Genomic DNA, 15,600 nt, shown 5'->3' with positions numbered 1-15,600 from the left:
CTATGGTATTAAAGCAGGCCAAATTTGGAGATATTTTAGGACATACCTATACATATTTCGTATATTTTCTGATGGAATTGTTACCCTTTCAGTTTTCAGGATCTGGTGGACCAGTTCAGATAAATGGTAACTCTTGCAACGAATCAACTCCTTTGCTGAAATTTCCACATCACAGATCATGCGTCCACAAGCTGCGTTCCTTTCTGCAAAGCCACCCCGGCCCTATATAAAAGAAAAAAAAAAATCAAGTTTCACATAGAGCAGACACTGAGAGCATTTCTTTTAATGTATTTTAAGGAGTCAATAATAAGAAGTGCATAGAACTGTTCATGATAACTGTACCCCCATAAAACTTCTAAGAGAACGGCATCATAAAATGTCCTGAAAACACTTAAGGTAGATTATTCAGAACAAGACAGAAATCTAATAAACTACATTTGAATACTAAGTACTAATGAAAGTTTATAGCTGGATTGTAAAATTTATTTTTATAAGACAACTAAGGCCTATAAAACATTTGGAGGTTTTATAGATTACTAAAACACTAGTGAGTGACAGACAGACACACAAAGAGGTTATCCCTGCTGACACAGGATTAAAATAACATATTTAGCCTCCTCCTAAATACATACCAAAAAATATCCTTCCTCATTGCTTTTGACCAAAAAAGTCATTTGAATTTTAAAAGTTCCTACCAAAATCGCATCAGAGAACACCAACCAACGAGAAGGGCACTATAGTGAAATGAAAATAAGGCTTCACTGGTTGACAGAGAACCTGGATTGGGTTCCCAACTCTACCTCTTACTACCTGTGCGACTTTTGGCAAATTTCTTAACCTCTACAGGGCTCTGAATCTTAACTGTAAGAGGAAGGGATTAGACTAGATTATCTTTAAGGTTCTTTCCAGTTCTAAATAAATCTCTGATCCTAGGATTCTAAAGATATTTTCTCATACATGTTACAGCATTAATAATAATTCTTGAAATTTACATAATAATTTAAAGTTTACAAAGCACTTTTCTCATTTCATCTGAATTGATTTTCCTATCAACCTTGTAAGGTCAGGGGTGAGGAACCTGTGGTCCTCAAATGTGGCCCTTTGAATCCAAACTTCAAAGAACAAATCCCCTTAATAAAAGGGTTTGTTCTGTAAAACTTGGACTCGGTCAAAAGGCTACACCCCACGGACCTAGAAGGTCACACGTGGCCTTGAGGCCACAGGTTCCCATACCCCTGCTATAAGTTATTCTAATTTAGACCAAGAAACTAAGGCCCAGAGAGCCTTGATTTGCTCATGATCACATAATTAGTAAATGTCAGAGGCAAGATTCAAACCCAAGTCCAGAGAAAGAAAATAAAATGTGTATATAAAGAACAAGAGTGAGAGAGAATAAGAAAATAAGAGAGACAGAAAGAGAGAGAGGGAGGGAGAGAGAGAGAGAGAGCGCTAGCTCACCATGAACTTTTAGGGAAAGCTAACAAAAGAAAAATGAAGGCAGAGATACTGAGAAATGTTTAGGACAAAATGTGTGTTAATAACTTTAGCACTACTGACATGCATTAGTTATCAAATGTCCAAAAATAAATTCTGGTTAGTCCCCCAAAAGAACTTTAATAGCTTCATTCTATGAAAGCATTTTATGTACAATTTCAGCTATGTCTATAATTATGGGAGCAGAGGCAGTAGTAAGTAATAATAATAGTGGGGAAACCCATGAAGAAATTGATATAATGAAATTAGGCCAAAAATGTCTAACTATGTCAACATGTTACCATGAAAGTGATTTTATACTGAACTACAAACCCATAACTTTGTTGACGATACCCACATACCTTCGTACTTCTCTTCACGACAGTCACTGAACTATAATTCCAGACAGAGATAATACATACACTCTCTTCAGGGTTGCTGCTGCTACTATATTTCAACAACTAACTTACATAATCTAAAGATATGTGGCTTTTACCAAGAAAATGTTGGTAGCTTTTAATCATCATTCATTATGCAAACATTTATTAAGAGTTACTGGCTGCTAACCATAGTACTAATGCTAGGGAGAGATATATAAAAGAATTTGAATCATGTTTCAGACTCTCAAAAAGCTTAACCTCTAGAGTGAGGGACAAAGACGTTTTATTGCAAAAGTTAAAATGCAGTTAAAAGCAGTATCTATACACAAGAATTTCATTTACATTCAGTTATATTGCTTACTACAAGAAACATTAAGGATTTTTATCATTTTAACTAAACAAATAAATAAATGTTTGTTTTAATTACCCCAAGCTTTGGCATGTTGGATCTCTTTAGGCGACCTATCTTAGACCAGTGAGGAACTTTGCACACATTAATTCTCTGCAGTAGCACTTCCAGATCAAATCCATAAATATTATGACCCTAACCAGAAAAAGGAAAACAGCAGAGGAGGTTATAACAAATGCAAATTAAAGGACTTATCTTCATATGCATAGAATTTCTTTGCCCTTTCTTTTTTCGGTCTCTAATTGATGGCATCATGAGCCTACCTCCGATTGGAAGTCCTTTCTTCTTCAGGAATTTATTCATCAGCAGCATTCATTAGCCTTGACATTAACGAGGCTGCTCAGTAGATTGCTGGAATAAACTTTATTTCAACCTAATTGATGCTAGGTTCATATGATGTCTTTTAATTTGCAGTCTCATACCTCACAGTCAGAGAGGCAGATGCAAATGTGAATATCCTATATACTTTTTCATTTAATCAGTAAAAGGTGTGTTCAAACAATTTCACTTGAAACTAAAAGTACACACTAACCCAGTTGTGAAATACTCAATGTTAAGATTTCTCAGAAAAGCTACATCTACTATCTTCTTATAAAAGAGTTCAAACATTGCTTATTTAGACCCTTAATCAAAATGTCACAAAGCAATTTTGCAACACTATCTAAACTGCTCAGAGATGACATTTTCTAAAGACAAAGGAAACAAACCTGTATTTATGGGGGGGAAAGCATTAAGTAGAAAACCAAAGTATTAAGAATCATAAAGGTAAACTTCCACCATGCAAAGTGCTGAAACCAGTATGTTTAGTATTTGAAAAAAAAAAAAAAAAAGACCAAGCCTAAAAGAACCAGATGAGTGGGAAGATTAGGTTTAAAGGAAAAAAGAACATCATAAAGTAACTTTATTTCTTCTGGCAGCTGGTAGATCACAAGATTTAACTTTTGAGAATCTGGGACCTTCCCAAGACATGCTTTACCCATTTCAGAATTCTAGCCTCAAGCCTTCCCACTAGAATGGCTCTCACAGCCACAAAGGACAGGAATTATTATTTTGCTGCTTAGGATGCTATTATTAGTTTGCTGCTTAAGATGCAATTATTGTATGACGTTAGAGAGCCAATCATGACTCAAAGATGCAGAGGCTGCAATCAAAGCACAGATTAGGGACTCCTACTCTAAGTCTGGGCTATAGGAGACGTTAAAGCCAGAACAAGGACATACAGACAGGATTTTCCTACAATTCTCTAATGGGTCCTAAAACATTTTGAAGGTATCTCAGATTCCTTCATTAGCAACAATTAAAAATTTCTAGTCACATTCCTAATACCATCAAATATTCTATTAAATAATGTATCAAATAGCAAATGTAGAAAAAGAAAATTTTCCAAGTTGATTTCCAATCACTGATTGAGCTGATGGACTAATGGATAGAGCACTGAGTCTGAAATCAAGAAGATCTGAGTTCAAATTCAGTCACAGATACTTATCAGCTGTGTGACTCTGAGCAAGTCACTTAAACTGTTTGCCTCAGTTTCCTCAACTGTAAAAGGGGGGAAATAACACTACCCACCTTGCAGGGTTGTTGTGAGGCTGAAATGAGATAACATTTGCAAAAGCACTTAGCACAGTGCCTGGCATTTAATAGCAGGTGATAAATAAATGCTTATTTCCTTCCATTCATATTTATGAGAAATTAATTCAGTTCAATAAACACTTATTAAGTGCTAAGAATACAGACAAAAATGAAATGCTCTCTGGTCTTAGAAACTTGCATTTTATGGGGAGGATCTGTAACACAGATAAGCAGCGCATGCAGCAAACTGAGAAAGGAGAGCCCATTAACAACCAGGGAATCGGCATCCTGGAGGAACACTCGGATTTTGAGAAGCCACTATGAGGGAGTGGGTTCCAGGGGTGGGGAATGGACCGGATCATTCAACCAGAGATAACATAAACAAATCCATACAAACCAAAAGAATTAAAGTCTGAACAAATGCCTAGAAGGTCAATTATCGATCACAAGGTCAGAGAAAACACACTCACCACAATGACATCTGGGTCAATTTTGTGGATCTTTGCCAAGAAAAAACCCAGCAACGTTCTCTCTGTCGCAGCAATCTCAATCTTCACGTTCTAGGAGGTAGAACAAACAACTCTCGCTTTGTTATTTCTTCTAGACAGTGCCCAGTTTGAAGAAATTTCAGATTTCTTAGGGTCAAACAGGCTGTAGCATAATTACTCTAAGTGAAGGCATTCCATCCATAATTGTGTAAAATCTCTCAGTGACTCATTTACTTGTAACCTTGGTACTAGCCAAAGACTATAGGCACTCGGTACTTTCAAGTATGGGAAGCATCCCCTATAGAGGCATTCTTGTACATACATACAGGTTTTTTTTAACCACCGATCCACAAGGGCATTTCCCTATGGAATTATGAGTAGTCATTGAGATTTCATTCTACGTGGGTATATGTATATAATTCCTTCTCCTTCAGGTCATAAATTGACCCCAAAGTCAGTTCAAAAGGGAGTCTGAGTCAAAACTTAAAAGGACTGACATTTATATGTAGTACTTTAAGTTTTGCAAAATGCTTCACAGAAATTCTATGAAGAAAGTATTTAAAGGCTATACTCATTTGACACATATGGAAACCTGAGGGTCTGAAAGGTGAAAGGAAGCTTCCCATGGCAAGACAGCTAGTAAGTGTAAGAAGCAAGATCTGAGCCCAGGTCACCCTAACTCCATCCAGCACCAATATACTTCAATGGAATCAGTCATGTAAGCCACCATTTTATAAATACATGAAAAAATAATTTGCAGTGTGTTAAATATAAAGAAAAATATCTTTAGACACATGGTCTAAAAATGTCAAGTAATTCAAGTCTAACAAGAATTCTAATTAGCAAAAACTTTGGATATGTTTAGAAGCAGATGCTTTTGATAAAGATCCCACAATTAATAGTGAGAGGCACACTCAACTCAGGGTACTCAAACACTTGAACTACGTTATCCTATAGCAGTTAGGATGAGTTTTTCTAAGCAATATGACTTCCACAGGAAATTCAGTAAACACCAGTGAAAGGTGAAAAAAAGAAACACAAATGTCTAACTTGTGTTTAAACTTTGTGTCGAAACAGCTAGCATACAGTTTGCTGAATATTGAACAGTTTTACCTCGTACAATCTTTCCACTAAAATTCCTTTACAACCCCCCTGATATTCCAACCCTGGCTTCCTTTGAGCCAGAAATGACATCAACTACAATGACAATGGAAAAAAAATCATAATAGCTTTTTCATTGTGAAACAAGATTTAGACTATTCCACTTTAGGACTCTAAAGGTAACTTTAAGCATAGGTTATTTTATTAGTATAGTGCAAAACAGCTTCTTTCCAAGCTCAGAAATCCATATGCTTTGTTATATTATGTTTCTAATGCATTTTTAATGCCACAAATCCCTCTGACATTTACTAGCTGTCTAACTCTGGGCAAGCCACTTAGCTAAGCTGTAGACATCTGGTAAAGGAAATTTAAACATTAGGAGTTTCTTACACTCATAAAATTACAGATTCCTCACATATTTGCATAATGCCACAAAGTTATATAGCAAAGAACAATTTTATAGTTCCAAATATAAGCTATTTCTACTCCCAGATTTGACCTTTTCCTCATTTTCTGTGGATGTGGTTTATTAAAAGGCATAGCAATGCAAATACTAAATAAATTTTTTTACCTTTTTATTAATAACTTCTTTAAAATCATATGGGAAGATACAGTCATTTGGTTTGGACACAACTAACCAGGAAAAAAAAAAGAAAAACAATAGTCATCTTAGTTAAAATAAAGAAACGAGAGAAAGTAAGGGTAATTGCATATAAAATTACACCACAAACTAATAAAATCAATGTTTTGATTTAAAATCACCAAGATTCCTGAAAAATGAGGTGGTATCTGAAAGGTGAGGTAACCAGATCCAATGCAAAAAGTTTTTAGATAATAATAAATCACATTTATGTTTACAAAGTGTTTTCCTTACAACCACCCTGTGATGTAGGTCTTAAAAGTATGGCCAAGCACAGAACCCCAAGTCATCACAATTTATCAAAACTACCCTACAGAATTTTATAGTCATTTTTTTTAGAAGGAATGGAAGAATTATTAAAGTACCAACCAAAATACAATACTCTCATGACTTCAAATAGCAACAGAAAATAGAGGTGTTTAGTTCAACCACAATGAAAACTAGAAAGGTAAACAGAAGCATCCAGAACCGAAAGAGGTTATTTTACCTGTTCCAGAATACAGAGAGGCAAGAAGGTAGTCAAATGTATTTTTGTGAGTTTTGCTACCATCACTGTTTCCCTGATATTCCAGAAAGTGAAATAAAGAGAATGCTGGTCTTAGAACCTGGAAAGCTGGGCTCAAAGTCTGTCTCAAACAAGTATTGGCTGTGTGGTAATAGACAAGTTACTCAAACTCTGAATCTCAGTAAGCTCATACAAAAAAAAAAAAAAAACGGAAAATAACATTTGTAACCTTTATTTCAATGAGTTGTTGTGAGGAAAGTGCTCTCCAAAACTTAAACATAAACAACAGTGAGTTGTTACTGTTATTGTTGTTGCTGTTGTTATTATTATTATTCCATACCAACTAGTAAAGCACTGTGATCACTGCTGGCCTACATACCTTCCTCTTTTTAGGCCCCCTTCTGATATCAAACCAAGGTACCAGATAAAAGCTTTGACCTCAACGTAATCCCTCATTCTAAGTTAATGTTGACCAACATTCTAGTGCTCACCATTGGTACCAAAAGAATTTACACATGAGTAATGAACTCAAGAAAGAGCAATCACTGAAGCCTGGAATCCTCTTTGGGATTAACATATAACATTAGTCTTTCTGAGATATGTTTATACATTGGCAATTTCATGCATCCCACAATCAAACTATAATCTAAATTTATATTCCCTTCCCCACCTGCTACACAAATGATCATTTTTTACCCTTCAGCATCTGTTTCTTTCTATGTTTCTTCCTGGCTTTACTTTCTGCAGCTCTTTTGGATGTAAGTAACCTTGCAGTTTCAAACAGTTCCAATGTAGTGGTTCAATTCAATTTAATAAATATTTATGAGAACCTTCCACGTACCTTTGCAATTTAGGATACAAAGATGATTAAAAAGTCCCTGTCTGCAAGGAGCTCATAATCTAAAGGGATGGTTTATTAGGACACGGCTCGTCACAAAAAAAAAGGATCTCAGACTACAAACATCACTTCCAAAACACGCTACAACAAAACTTTGTCAGTTTTCACCACTGAATGAACTTCTACCACAGAGATCCACAACTGAAGCAGAATAGATCTTTTTTTTTAACCTAGATTCCTGTAGCTACAGTATGAGTGGAAAAAAAAAAGGGAAGTTGAAAATCAAATCTTAACAAATCAGCCAAATAAATACCTACCACAGAAGTGTGATTGAAAAGGAGGTTGAGGTGCTGCTTTATCCAAAGGAAAACTGTGATGGATCAAAGCTGCCAAAGCAATAACCTGTAACCAAAAACCACAACCAGGGAAACTATTCTTTAAAAGATCACATTATAGTGCACTTGAATTGTTAATTGTTAGCTTTTTTGTACCTATACTTTATCCCAATACCTGGCTGGCTATTCTCTGAACTCATACTAACCATGTTAATAGCTACCTAAAAGCAAACCAGTTCAATAGTATATTTTTTAAATGCTACATCTCAAAGCAGAGTGATTTTATTTCCAAAAGCTATTATTTTTAAAAAAAATATTCCCACACCTGCCAAAAGTCAATATATGCTCCAGATATGAGTTCAGAAACACTGATCTAGAACTCCATCTCTTTCCCAGAAAGGAACCCCTTGCTGAAAATTTCCACAATCCCAGTTACTATCACATCTACAATAAAGCATAAACCCTGCTCCGTGCTATTTATTCACCTCATTCTGATGAGTCTTTGCATTCTGCATAGTCTTCAAGCTGAACGACATGATAACAAGTGGAGGAGGAGCAATATCTTTAACAACGTTCACCAAGTCTGGTCTTAAAGCCATTGCCTCCACTTTACACCAACTGATTGGTTGATTCAAGAGCTCTACGAAAGAATGGTTTAAAAAAAAACCAATAGCTATTTACAGAAGAAAAACTATCCTCACCAGAGAGTGAATCCATGGTATATTTATCTTTCAACCCTGTCTTCTAATATGCATAACTTTCAAAAAGAATAAAGCCTCATTCACAGATATTGACACTCAAAATAGTCATATATCTTCTGGTACCCAGTTGTTTTAAAGATCAACTATCATTTATAATTTGCCAACCATTTTGTAGCACCATGCTAAGCACACAGCAGATGCTCACAACATGTTTATGCACTAACTGCTGATTGACCAACCATCCACAGAACACTAAATACCATCATAATCAAATGATTTTACTACACCAATAGACCAACATGGCAGAAATATCATTGAAGCATTCAATGATAATTATTACATATATTTTGAACTCCCTAATGAAGAAAAATATTACTAGGGGAAAAGCAGTTGAAGTTTCCAATTCTTTCAACTATAAATTTCAGACATGTTTGTGTAATTACAATTTAGAGTTTTATAACCTTTATAACTTCAAAAGGAGTTTACTTGTGAAAATTCCTCGTGACACACACACACACACACACACACACACACACACACACACACACACAAAGTCAACCTTGCAAGGCTGAAAATAAATAACCATTACATAATTGAGATACCTCCAAAGATTCTTAACTATCTGGGATGGTTTAAATGTATATACATCCTGGCTAAAGAAGAAAGATGAAGTAAAATTGATCTTTAAAGTTCCCATCAGGCCCTATAACCCATTTTGCTTCTGGCCTCTTTATTTTGCTAAGAAACTAAATCAAGCTTGGGTTCTTTAAAAAAGTTTAAAAAGGAATTTAAAAGAAGCCTAGAAAATTCATAGCAAAATTTATACACTTTTAAAAATGTTTAAATATAATACAGACATTGAAGTATGTCTGTTGACTCCTTCAAATAATAAAATAAATAGTAATTTTGCAGCAATATACCAAAAGTCATCCAGCTAAGATACACAGAAATGCAGTGAACTGTCAATGTGTTTCAACAGATCTCCCCGAAACAAACTAATCTATACTTATTTCACACTTAAAATGCCATAAATTACAGAAACCAAATTTTTGTCAATGTGCCTTAAACAAAACCAGCTTTATCTAAAAAATTTAAAAAAAAACCAACGACACACACACACACACACTGAACTCAGTGAATTTCTGTAATTGTCTTTTTAAAATAAATCTACTTTGAATTTTGCACAAAAATTACTCCTTACGTGGATTTTTTATTTCCAGCCAACAAGGGCCTTTGATCTTCCTGTTCATCAAAAAGAGTTCCAAACTAGATGTATTGGTCCCAAATGCATGAGAAAATGTCTCTCCTTTCAAATCTTGAGGAAGTTGTGATAGTTCAGCCTTTAAAAAAATTAATCAAACAAAAGGTAACAAAATTATACACAGCTTTTATAATGTTTATATATAATAAACATAGGTCACTTTGTGGAACACAAGAAATGCTTTGAGAAACTTAAAATGCAACTGGCTACAAATCATACAAGCATTTCATTCATTTTTCAATGACAAAAAAGTGATCTTTAAGATGGTTCTTAGGAAACATAAAAACTCCCCAAGAGACCTTCCAAAGAGGTTCATTCTGACCTGATTTGTAAGGGCCTTATTACTCAGGGAGAGCCAAACACTGCTTTATCATGATCAAAGAAGCAGCAACAAGGCAGCGCAAATCTATGCCTGATTCAATACATTTGCATTATACAACCTTTCCTTGATATTATCAGAAACATTTTCCTCAGTTTTCACACTTCAAAATCACAGGTTCCAAAGCACCAGAGCAGTGTGAAGGCACAGTAATTAATATCCTATAGACATGACCTTGCTACTCTATAAAGTCCCTGCATCAAGATAACACTGCTACAGCTCACCTCTCACCTTTTGGACACTTAAGACAGATTAAAGATTCTCAGCTACAAAAAGGCCCCCAAATCTACTCAATATATACTCATATTTATTGATGTATATGGTGGGGGGGTTCCTTATAATTTTATTTTATTAATATGAAGATGTAGCTTAGGAAGTAGAGAAAGGCAGCTTAGCAGCCTGTATAATTAAATTAACTTTATCCATTTTCATTATTATTTACAAGGAAGATTACTTCCGTGAACTATGATCTTTCTAAGAAAATAATTAAATGAGTCACTTGAAATTTCAAAAATAGGGATGGATAAAAATGTTATTTTTTTTTATCAGAAGAAAAAATCTTTACTCACCGAGTACCTAACTTCCAAGTATTCCGATTTTTCTGGAACATCCGGGATCTCAAAAGCATAGTTCTTTTCAACTTTCTGAATACAATAGACAAACAATAAGGAAATGTCCATGAAGTATTTTCCCAAACAGACTAATTCATACTGTTTACAGAAGAGCATAAATCAAAAAAGCTAGTACTGTTCTTTCCTTCATCAACTTGTACTAAAACACTGAAGGGCAATGGCCACCACAAATTTAACAAACATTTTAAAAAATATGCTCATAGGATTTACACCTAGAAGTGGCCTCAGCTATTGTTTGAGGCAACCCTCTCCTTTTGTTCCAACGACAAAGAGATCTGTGATCTTATCAGTCTTGGAAAATCCTGATGTGGGAACTTTCTCCATCAACAAAAAAAGCAAAATCCATCTAAGTGTTTAGCAGATAAATTCTTTAGGGAGTTATCCAAAACACAGAGTAATTACACTACTTGTTCAAAGTCAACAGTTCGGTGTCCGAGAATGAAATCTGAACCCAGGACTTCCTGGGTCAAAGTCCAGCACTCAGTCCACTATATATCTAACCCTTCATTTTACAGATGAGTAAAACTGAGGCACAGAGAGATTATGGGACGTGCTCAAGGGCACAGTGGTAGATTCAAACCCAGGTCTTCTAACTTCAAATTAAGCACTTTTTTCCCACTATACAATATATTTTAAAAAATTAAACTTTATTAAAATGTTAAATGAACTAAATTATTGCTACAATATGTTAAATCCCTATTCCCCTATAAGGGTGAAAATTCTGTCAAACATATATATTTCCAAGTTTAATTAGCTAAAAGTCTTCAACCTAACTTTTTTAGTATTAACCATATCATGTACAATACTATCAATAACCACTGGGATGACTGGACAATAATCCCAAAGGTGGTAGTTATGACTATCAACTCAACGACTAGTGAATGAATTCTGTAAAGGAATCTACAGCATTCGAACAGAAAATTTTTATATTCTTTAAGGAATTTTACCTTGTGAACTACTTCTTAAACATAGTACCTATCCTAAGTCTGGATATTCATCTATTCAGTAAGCCACCAATGTGAGATTATAAAAAAAGAAAGCAAAGACTTGGCTATTCCAGAAAGAAGGCAAAAGATTTGTTACTGGGAAACAAGCAATTAGTTTACTTAGTTGAGTCATCTTGCCTCTTGTTTTTCAAATAGATAAGAAGTATGACAATAAGAGGGTAGAAAACCATATTTTTGCAAAATGGCATACCTACATACTTTCTTCTACCAAAAAGAACTTTAAAAAGAAGAGTACACATTATACAAAGTATCTGTTGAATGAATGAGTGAATCTTTAATCCAGTAAAGAAAATTCATGACCAAATACAAACCCTGGACTTGAACTTCATAATCTTATATTTTGTTGCAGTCTTTTCATCAAATTCTTGATAAACATCTTTCATCGTAACTGGAATCCCCTTCTTTTCTCCAGTAGTTATATCTATTTGCTGTTCTCCCCCAAAGGAAAAGAAAAAGAAAAAATATATATACAAAAATTTCAACCACCAAGATCCAAGTTTTGAGATTAATTCTTTCATCCTTTCCCATTTAGTTATTTAGGTAACAGCCTGGCAGATAAATCCAAAAGTCTACAAAAACCTTTGCCAGCTCAATCATGGGATTTAGACCTTAAATGGAACTTAGACTTGATCTAGTCTAACATGCTCACATTTGCTATTCCTGATGCTCAGATGCCTGAGAGCTAAAGATAATCATCCAATCAATCAAAAACATTCATTAAGTATACAGTATGTGCCAGACACTGTGCTAAGAACAATGGGAATACAAGGACAAAAATGAAACAATCTCTGTGCTCAAGAAGTTTACAGTCAATCAGAGAATACAACATGTATTTAAATAAGCATATGTAAATCAATCAAACTACCAAAAAGTTATTTTATAGAGGTAGAAAAAATAATAACAAAATTCATCTGGAAGAACAAAAGGTCCAGAATATCTACTGTTTGATAAACCCAAAGACTCCAGCTTCTGGGATAAGAACTATTTGACAAAAACTGCTGGGAAAACTGGAAAATGGTATGGCAGAAACTAGGCATAGACCAACATCTTACACCATATACCAAAATAAAGTCAAAATGAGTACACGATTTTGGTATAAAGGCTGATACTATAAGCAAACTAAAAGAGCAAGGAATAGTTTACCTGTCAGATTTATGGAGAACAGAAGAATTTATGACCAAACAAAAGATAGAGAACATTATGAAAGCAAAATGGATAATTTTGATTACATTAAATTGAAAAGTTTTTGCACAAAGCCAATGCAACCGAGATTAGGCGGGAAGCAGAGAACTGGGAAAGAATTTTTATAACTAGCACCTCTGATAAAGGCCTCATTTCTCAAATATTTAGAGAATTGAGTCAAATTTATAAGAATACAACTCATTCTCCAATTGATAAACGGTCAAAGAGTATGACAGGCAGTTTTCAGATGAAGAAATTAAAGCTATCTATAGTCATATGAAAAAATGCTCTAAGCCATTATTGATTAAAGAAATGCAAATCAAAACAACTCTGAGGTACCACATCACACCTATCAGACTGGCCGACATGACAAAACAGGAAAATAATAAATGCTGGAAAAGACGTGGGAAAATTGGAACACCAATGCATTGCTGGTGGAATTTAGAATTAATCCAATCATTTTGGAGTGTAATTAGAAACTATATGCCCAAAGGGCTATAAAACTGTACATACCCTTTGACCCAGCAATACCACTTCTAGCTCTGTATCCCAAAGAGATCATACAAATGGGAAAGGACCCACATGTACAAAAATATTTATAGTAGCTCTTTTTGTGATGGCAAAGAATTAGAAATGGAAGGGATACCCATCAGTTGGAGAAGGCTGAACAAGTTGTGGTATATGAATGTAATGGAATACTATTGTATTATAAGAAATGATGAGCAGGCAGACTTCAGAAAAACCTGGAAAGACTTGTATGGTTTGATGCTGAGTGAAGTGAGCAGTACCAAGAGAACATTGTACCCAGTAACAGTCACATTATTCGATGACTAACTTTGATGGACTTATCTCTTCTTAGCAATGCAAAGATCTAAGACAACTCCAAAAGACTCATGATGGGAAATGCTGTCCACATCCAGAAAAAGCACTACGGAGCCTGAACGTAGTCTGAAGCATATTATTTACTCTCTCTCTCTTTTTTTGTTTCTTCTTTCTCATGGTTTCTCCCATTGGTTCTAATTCTTCTTTAAAACTGACTAATGTGAAAATAGATTTAATACGAATATATATGTTGAGCCTATATCAATTTACACACCATCTTGGGTGGGGGGAGAAATGGGGAGAAAATTTGGAACTCAATCTTATGGAAGTGAATGTTGAAAACTAAAAATAAATTTCTTAAAAATTTTTAAATAAATAAATATATGCAAAAATACATACAAAATAAACACAAGGTAAATGAGGGAGGGGCTTAATAGATGGGGGAATCAGCAAGGCTTCATGCAGAAGGTGGCATTTGAATAGAACTTTTGGGACAACAAGGAATTACTCATTAATTGTGAATCATCACCTTACTCTCCCATTCACAGAATGGAGTCTGTAATGAACCAGCACAAAAAAGTTCTCTACAGCAGCAACTCTTACTCATTTTTGTGTCAGGGACCCCTCTGGCAGTTCAGCATGGTCCCCTTCTCAGAATCATGTTTTTAAATGCATAAGATAGGACTGCAAAGGAAATCAATTATGCTGAAACAGTCATCAAATATTTTTAAAATATATTCATAAACTCCAAGTAATGAACCTAGAGGGTTCTAGAGGATTACAGATGGAGAGTAAAATTTTATTCCTCACACTGCAAGAAGAGCAAATGAGGGACTTTTTCCTTTAAATGGCATGGGATGCATTTGTTGCTAGCAGCTAAGTCATGGCAGTTGGGCCAAATAACAAGCTAAGTGGTACATTCTGAACTCTCAATTATCTACAAAAATGGGGAGAGATATTATAATTGAGCTAAAAGCCAAATACAGACATCTTACTACATTATTACCTTTTCCCAACTTTACCATCAAACCATCCATCAGAGTGACTAACAAAACACAGCAAATTTTTGTCACTTTTCCCTAATAACCCAACCAATGACGGGGCATCTAATTAGCACAGCATTCATTATTAAGGAACAAGAAAGAAAAGAAACACTATATAGAGTTCATTTAAATAGAATTAACAACTCCTGAATGGCTGCCTAAGAAACTGGGAGTAAGCGTGTAGCGTATATAATCAAATAACTAGAAATAATCCTAGAAATCAGGTAACCCAACTGTCATTTTGCAGATGAGGAAACTGAGGCCCAAAGTGATTAAATGACTTGCCCAGGATAGCATAACTCCAGCCTAGACTGTAACTCAGGTCTCCTACCTCCCAGTGCAGTATTCTGTCCCATGGTACTACGATGCTACTGCAGGAGGAGTAAAGAGTGCAAGAAAAGTTACTAAAAAAAGAAAAATCAAAAGCCAACTAAGAATTAGCCCACCTCTTCCCGGGGCAGGAGATATAGAGTCCGCTCGATGTTTTTTACCATGACACAACAGCTTACATGAGTTTCTGCTGACTCAATCCAAACTTTGCCAAATAGAAATACCACACCTGGAAAGACAGGAGAAACAAAAAAGGAAAATTTATGTTTGTTGATGCTTTTCAAGTTCACAGTAATAAAGGAAAATTTTTAAAAGACTAAACTGTATTACAACTAATATTATCTAAACTAACTCTGTGAAAATGTAGACATACAGCAGAACTTCTCTGTAACAATAGTATACAGATATGGGACCAACATCTACCTGTGTTAAGGCCTGATTAACATTGTGATTTTTTTTATTACACAAATTTTAATTTTCAAAAGAAGATAATTTGCTTCAT

At 34.8% G+C, this 15,600-nt stretch overlaps 1 protein-coding gene across 3 annotated transcripts in view; it reads right to left on the bottom strand.

Annotated features, from left to right (window-relative positions):
• POLA1 (DNA polymerase alpha 1, catalytic subunit) overlaps window positions 1–15,600 on the bottom strand; it is a 330,831-nt gene that overhangs the window by 292,597 nt on the left and 22,634 nt on the right. For 2 of the 3 annotated variants that reach the window (XM_027845456.1, XM_027845457.1), the window contains exons 11-20: window positions 15,215–15,327; window positions 12,033–12,149; window positions 10,652–10,726; window positions 9,644–9,782; window positions 8,227–8,381; window positions 7,724–7,808; window positions 5,995–6,056; window positions 4,305–4,394; window positions 2,281–2,397; window positions 47–222 (exon numbers count right to left, since the gene is read on the bottom strand). In XM_027845456.1, coding sequence (XP_027701257.1) covers window positions 47–222; window positions 2,281–2,397; window positions 4,305–4,394; window positions 5,995–6,056; window positions 7,724–7,808; window positions 8,227–8,381; window positions 9,644–9,782; window positions 10,652–10,726; window positions 12,033–12,149; window positions 15,215–15,327 — 1,129 coding nt within the window. The remainder of the gene's footprint in view (window positions 1–46; window positions 223–2,280; window positions 2,398–4,304; window positions 4,395–5,994; window positions 6,057–7,723; window positions 7,809–8,226; window positions 8,382–9,643; window positions 9,783–10,651; window positions 10,727–12,032; window positions 12,150–15,214; window positions 15,328–15,600) is intronic. The other variant, XM_027845458.1, reaches the window with a different exon arrangement.

Source organism: Vombatus ursinus, unplaced genomic scaffold (genome assembly GCF_900497805.2).
Source record: "Vombatus ursinus unplaced genomic scaffold, bare-nosed wombat genome assembly UNPS02014962.1, whole genome shotgun sequence".
Classification (NCBI taxonomy): Eukaryota; Metazoa; Chordata; class Mammalia; order Diprotodontia; family Vombatidae; genus Vombatus; species Vombatus ursinus.
This window is presented reverse-complemented; position numbering and strand designations above follow the sequence as displayed.